The sequence below is a fragment of the Gymnoscopelus braueri genome, assembly GCF_963280865.1.
Source record: "Gymnoscopelus braueri genome assembly, chromosome: 2".
Lineage (NCBI taxonomy): Eukaryota > Metazoa > Chordata > Actinopteri > Myctophiformes > Myctophidae > Gymnoscopelus > Gymnoscopelus braueri.
Window position 1 is genome coordinate 23,950,326 of NC_137604.1, and position 7,345 is coordinate 23,957,670.

General features: G+C 45.1%; 1 protein-coding gene across 8 annotated transcripts in view; it reads left to right on the plus strand.

The window, feature by feature from the left end:
• The window catches only part of LOC308104333 (nuclear factor 1 X-type-like), a gene marked incomplete at its 5' end in the record, with an annotated part of 154,323 nt that overhangs the window by 125,684 nt on the left and 21,294 nt on the right, over positions 1 to 7,345 (plus strand). For 6 of the 8 annotated variants that reach the window (XM_080454743.1, XM_080454749.1, XM_080454745.1 and 3 more), the window contains 3 exons: positions 1,379 to 1,414; positions 2,393 to 2,520; positions 2,983 to 3,057. In XM_080454743.1, the coding sequence (XP_080310869.1) occupies positions 1,379 to 1,414; positions 2,393 to 2,520; positions 2,983 to 3,057 (239 nt within the window). The remainder of the gene's footprint in view (positions 1 to 1,378; positions 1,415 to 2,392; positions 2,521 to 2,982; positions 3,058 to 7,345) is intronic. The other 2 variants (XM_080454744.1, XM_080454748.1) reach the window with 1 other exon arrangement.

The window sequence follows — 7,345 nt, forward strand, 5'->3', positions numbered from 1 at the left end:
CTGTAATTATACACCACATAGTGACACATTATGTCATATACCCAAACACAGCTCTTGTCATTTAGCAAACATGTGGCCTTGGTTTGGAAGTAAAGTCAAAGACCTTGTTTCCAGGACCGCTCTGAGGCCAAACCGAGGCCGTACTGCACTGCGCTGTGCCGCTCTGTGTTGTGTTGCAGTTGAACGGTTATCATTTATGTTTCCACTGCACTGCACCTGGAATCAGGAGTAAGAGAAGTCCCTTAAGTTTTAGTCATGGGACCAGTGTGACCACAGTATCTTACTAATGATATTAGAGCTACAACTGCTCAAGTTAACAGTAATGGCATGTAGCATGAGATGCACACAGATATGTGACTGAGCATGATTATGCAACTGTGCCGACTGGGCATGCTTTCAAGCACTCCGCACCAAACAGCGCCAAACAGAAATGCAAATAGAACAGTTATTAACCTCATTCTCAGAAGTTCAGAACCATTCAGTAGTGCAGTGGAAAAGCCCCATAAGTAAAGCCTATAGATAGTTATCAAAGTGACAACTGAGGCTTCCAGCTATTGAATCTGTCGGGACACGTGTGCCCAACGGTCATAAACTGAATGGGTAGGGTATTTTGTTGGTAATGTCGGCATGAGAAAAACATCTGAAAAGATGATTTTGTTCTGCCTGACGGGGGTGTAGATATCCTCGTAATTTATGTACCCAGTATTAGTATTACTATGTTTATTAGTACTGATAATATCCCCAAAAGTCCTCAAGTCAATGAACAAAGATGTAAAGTTTTAGCACCAGTAGCTCATGTGTGATAATCGAGTCTAGCTCTACTGGTAGATAAAGTACTGCAGTGTTTCCCAAACTGTGTGTCGAGGGCCATTTTTGGGTTGGGGACCCATTTTTATGCATCGTGAGTAAATCTCTTTATTTTTTGTTTCCTACATTTTGCTTTAAATTATTATTATTATAATGATTAATTCTGAAAACTTTCAAAAGAAAATTCATAAGTACATTTTTTTTAAATCTAAGAAATGCCATAATTTAGAAGAAAATATTTTCACGTAGTGAAAATAGTCTGTCCACATGTAGATCAGCTATTTTCACTAGTTTGGGTCCCGGGGAGACATCAAATTTCTCATTTGGGTCTCGAGCTAAATGTTTGGGAAGCTCTGAAGTAGGCTACTACGTCAAATAGATGCTTTTACCATTTAGCATGTCCCCGTCACTCTGCCTCACTGTCGCTCTCTTTCCTCTTTATGAATGTGTGATGGCTGTTTCTGCTTTCCCCTGTCCCCTTCTCTTCATCTTCATCTACCTCTCCGTCTTTCTCCTCCTCCTCCTCCTCCTCCTCCACCTCCTCTCTATCTATCTTTTGTTGGCACTTTAGGTCTGAGGTGGAGTTGTATGCAAACCTTCCACGGAGGTAGTTACCGTACTCACACGTGCATGCGCGTGCACGCACACACGCGCATACACACACACACACACACACACACACACACACACACACACACACACACACACACACACACACACACACACACACACTCACACAGCAGTGTTTCTTGGTTTTCTATCTGTGTTTTCTAACAGTCTCTCTTTTCTATTTCCTCTGTTGTCATTCTTGAGTCTCAACATTCTTGTGCTTGGTTTGTTTCATGAATTACTCTGTTAAAGCAGAAATGCCACTTCGTGTAAAACATCTGGTGAATCTGGAAGAGTCTTTGTACGGTCTTTTAGGCTAATATAAAATGTGATTTATGTATTGATTTTGGAAGCTAATCTGGCCCACATGTACGTAAACATTCCCCTGCTGTGCATCGCTACTTAACCACTTAACCACTTAAACCCTGTACTTAGTTGACCGGAGTCCCCCAGGGGTCTATATTAGGCCCCCCTCCTTTTTCCCCTCTTCGCCGAAAATAACGGATCTACAAGCTCACAATACGTTGCAACACGTTGTGAGCTTGTAGATCTGCTATGTTCGCCAAAATGTTTGCAATGGTTCACCTATTTTGTACTTTGTCGTGTGGCAAAAATTGCAGATCTACAAGCTCACAACGTGTCACATTGCGACACGTTGTTAGCTCCTAGACTGGCTATTTTTGAATTGTTTTGAAATGTTAGGACGTTTTTGAAAATGTTAAAAAATGCCCAAAATAGGGTCACAGGGTGGACAGTGGTTAACCCCTTGAAACCCAATGTCCATATTCTGGGGGGAACTTTAGCCAAGAATAGCAGATTTACAAGTAGATCGGCTATTTTTGGCGACGATATTTGGTGTGGTGTGGTGTGGTGTAAAAGTCTCAAATCCAGTTCTCTAAGACTACAGGGGTTTAAGTGGTTAAATCATACCCTCCTTCTCCCCATCCAACCCCCATCACCCTCTCCCTCCCCTCAGCTCCACCAAGAGGAAGTCGTTAGACGACAGCGAGCTGGAGAGCCCCACGGACGACGTCTTCTACCCGGGACGCTCACCCGCCGCTGGCTCCTCCCAGTCCAGCGGGTGGCCCAACGACATGGACGCAGGTACGCACTACATATCCCATGCACTCTGTCAAAACTCCTGTCCCACTTTCATCCCTCTGTCTCTAAGTCATCCTGTATCGCACCCCACACCCGTATAACAGTGGTTCTCCAACTTTTAAACTTTCATTTCAAGGACCCTGATAACTCTGAGAGCGTACAACTGGAACCTGAGCCCGTAAAGGGTCCATTTGGTTCCATTTGTTCGCACTCAGAGTTACAGACCTGTAGGGGTCCATTTAGAACCCCCTCAAGGAACCCTGAGAGTCCATGGACCCCACTTTGAGAACCATGCACAGTAAAATGTTGTCACTACGTCCATCATACACAAATGCTAATTAATTTTCTCTCTCTCTCTCTCTCTCTCTCTCTATCTCTCTCTCTCTCTATCTACCTCCTCATTCCCTCTGTCTCTCTCCCGTCTCTCCCTGTTTCACTGTTAACAATACCCTTCTCCACTTGCAGTGCAGCACCATTTGGCGAGTGTGCAGGAGAGGAAGATAAAACATGAAAACGATGGGGTGCAGTTTCCGTACCATGGTTAGAACATTGCTTACACTCATTGTATCTACTATTTACTAGCTTGTCTATGTAGTCCAACCACTCCTCTCTCAGTATGTGTTTCATGAATGTCTTATGTAGTTGATAGGATAGCATGTCCCAAAGCAGGGTTCTGCGGTGTCTATGCATTAAGTTTTCACAATGTAGTTGTTACCATACTCTTAGATGCATATAATTGCTGCTCATTCTACCAATATCTTTACATATGACATTACATTTATCATGAGGAATAGAAATAGGAAATAGTTTGAACCTTGACCACTTTAACCCTGGTGTCCTAATGTTGGACATGGCAGATCTACAAGCTCTACAGGCTTTTTTTGTTTTTGTGTTTAGGTTGTGTGTATCTTATGAACCCCAATACTGTCAGACTATAATATACAATTCACTTCAAGCTCCTTGGAATTCATCATTTCAGCAACCTCAGTGGCATTTTATTGACACACACACACACACACACACACACACACACACACACACACACACACACACACACACACACAGATGCAGGCAGACACTCGCACATTGAACGAACGACACCTGCTTGTCGTCCTCCCCATCACGGCTGGTGTTCAGGTGCATGCCTTGCCTCCATCCCTCCATCCCTCCATCCCGCCATCCCTCCATCCCTCCATCCCTCCATCCATCCATTCATCCAGCCAGCCAGTGTCTCAAATCCCTCATTAAGACGCTTACGGTCTGTGGATCAGAGGTGTAAAACCCTTGCTGCCCCCCAATCCCTCCATCCCTCTCTCCCTTCTGTCTAATTGAAAATGTGTACGGCAGGAGGGACCCCGGGGGAGAGAGAGGGAGAGAGAGAGAGAGAGAGAGAGAGAACATGGGAAAGGGGGAAGAACAGATGAGAGGAAGGAAGGAGCGGGTAGCAGGGGGGTGGGAGTGACATGTGGATCAGAAAGAGGAGTTGGCGAAAGACACAGACAAGGGAAAACACGGAAAAGGGTTTATTTAGCGAATTAAAGACAGGCTGTTGGCGACGGAGAGAAGGGGGCTGGGGGGGGGGGGGGTTGGGTATTTACTGGGCTGAAAGCAGAGGGGGGGGGGTATCAGGTTGAGACCTAAAGACCAAGAGGCCAAGGACGAGGTGCTGTGGTTGGTTGTTTTGCCCTGGCCTGCTCTCGCTCCAGCCCCAGCCTCTGCTCTCCTGCTCCACTTAGCTGTAAATGTAATTAACAGGCCCGCTCATCAGAGCCGCCACAGCAGAGGCTGTTGCACGCTTTAGTGCACCGAAGGCTGACAACCCCTCTTTATTTCTCTTTTAGTCCCTTTCTCTCACTCTCTCTCTGTCGCTCGCTCTCTCTCTCTCTCTCTCTCTCTCTCTCTCTCTCTCTCTCTCTCTCTAGCTTTCTCTCCAAAGTGCAGCACATAGCACACCCGTATGTCGCCTAATGAGTTTGGCAAATAGAGGTGGACCCCTCTACCCAATTAACAAAAAAACAAAAAAAAAACAAGTGAAAAATTACCAAGCCGGAAGCCTTTGTAATTATCGGGCTGATTTCGTTTTTTTACGTGGAAACAGTTTTTTTTTCTTCAGCGGAGTGTGGTGTGACGCTTGTTTTACACCCTGTGAAATACAGATGGGGCATGAGAGAGAGAGAGAGAGAGAGAGAGAGAGAGAGAGAGAGAGAGAGAGAGAGAGAGAGAGAGAGAGGGAGAGAAACTGACAGCAGGAGAGCTGTGGGAGAGCAGGGAAGCTGTAAGTAGAGGATGTATGTGTGTCTTTTGGCATGTGTCCGATTTTTTGTTTTTTTGTTTGTTGTTGTTGTTTTTTCAAAGGATCCCACCTGCCACAGGCTAAGCTCATGTGGGAATTCCCATCCAGGTGGGGGGCACAAAAACAAGCAGGCACACACTAACACACACACATACATACACACACAAATCAGGGACCATGAAAAAACCTCTTTCTCTCTCTCACAGACACACACATGGACACGCACACGCACACGCACACGCACACGCACACGCACACGCACACGCACACACACACACACACGCACACACACACACACACACAGGTGTGCCTTACCGTCTGTCCATTAAAAAAAAAAACTCCCTCCATAGCCAATTGTGCAGACTTATGCAGGAACACACGCATACACGCATGAATATACACAGGTAAAACATTTGAGTGCACAATATTGCACACAGACACACATAGCTGTGAATGGATGAATGGATGTATGTATGGATGTACTGTATGTACAGTATGTATGTATGTACTTTATGTATGTATGTACCGTATGTATGTACTGTATGTATGTATGTATGTATGTACTGTATGTATGTATTTACGTTCATTCGCACACACCCATCTCTCACACACACGCGTGCACGCACTCACTCGCCCGCGCACACACTAAATCCGTACGTACATGTCTTTATACGGGACCTACACAGTTATGCACAGATGTATGTAGATACACTTGTAAACACATATCACACAACACAACACGCACACACTCTCACACACACACACACGCGCACACAAGCATAGCATGCGTGGTCCCAGATGGCGTTTCTGTGTGTGTGTAGCCTTGGGATCCGAGAATCTGCTGGAGACATCTGCTCCACAGGGGCAGGAGGGGGAAGGGGAGGGAAAATATAGCAGAGGGAAATAAAATAAAAACTCCACGATTTCATATGAGTTCCCAAATGATTGTGAAATGCGGTGGACACCAGAGGCTTGCGGCGGAGGCCTCGCTCTGTGGCCACACTTAAATGTCACAAGAGCCCCCCCAGAAGGACTGCTGGACCTTACCAATACCACGTATATGTGGTCACAGTCACCGGGGACAGGGACCTCTCTGATTCCCCTTGGGGCTTGCTAAAGCCACTACATGGTCAAATGCTTAGTGTTAATTTAAGTCTGAGAGCATTTGAATTAGAGTATACGAACTCTGAAGGTATATGAATTAGAGTATACAAAAAATGTGTGTGTGTGTGTGTGTGTGTGTGTGTGTGTGTGTGTGTGTGTGTGTGTGTGTGTGTGTGTGTGTGTGTGTGTGTGTGTGTGTGTGTGTGTGTGTGTGTGTGTGTGTGTGTGTGTGTGTGCGTGCGTGCGTGCGTGTGTGTGTGTGTCAGAGACACATCTGGTGGCAGGCCTGTTAGTGCAACGCAACAGAAGGGTCATCATAGGAGCGCTTGATTGGATGCCAGTGAAACGCTAAGGCTTTGCCAGGAGAGGAAACAGTGAAGTTGTGACACTCACTGACACACTCACAAACACTCTTCAAAACACTCACAAAACATGCTGTTAAAAAAAAACACAGGCTCACAAACAAACACACTGTAAGTAGGCCAAACTATTGCATAGGTCTCTGAGGTATTGAAAATAGTGTCTTGTCTTTCACATTGCCTTAGTTGCTCCTCTTCTAGACGCTTTTTGTCTGGTTATGCTATTTGACGGTCGTCTCGTAGATTGAAATATTCTCATACCGCAGAGTAAGCAGAACTGGCTTTCATTTTTCAGAGGAGGCTTTCATCCACAGGATACTTGACAATATAGTTTACATTTAGTTTCCTTCCTAAATTCTGTACGTCAGTCTGTCCCATAGCATTTCCCTCTACGTCTGTAGTGTAATTCTTTGTCGAGGACGTTTCTCGTTTCCTGTTTGGTCATGCAAGACCAGCTCTCACCAGTGTGACGGTGTCCTAACAATGCCGGTTAACCATTGGTGTCAGAAGTGGGATCAGGGTTTGTCTTCTTACTTAGAATCTGTCTGACTGCACAATACACCCCCGTTCCCTCGCTCAGCAGGGGGAAAAAAAGAGTCTATATGTCTGCTAAAGACATAAAATGGTTCGCACATATTCACTCCCACCTGCTTGAGACTTAACTCTTTCACACAGGGAGGGAAAGGTTGTTTTTTTTACACGCCCCCGCACGCACTTGCATAGATAGACTTTCACACGTCTCCAGCTGGAAGACTGTGCAGGAATCATATTTAATGCCTCGTTGGATGCGGAGCGACCACGGAAATAGATTGCAAAACGACAGTGTTAAAAAAAGAAAGAGGAAGAAGAAAAAAAGTTCAAAATCAACAAAACATTTTTCATCACGCTCACTTCTTAGGATTGGAAGATTATCAGGAAACGTAAAGAAAAATGTAAATAAATGTGATGGTTTAACCACTTTAACTCCCACTGGTGTGTGTCCACACACACATGCATGTGTGCTTGTGAGTGTGTGTTAGAGAGAGATAATAACCATATATAATGTCTTATGACATTACAATCTCATACATGT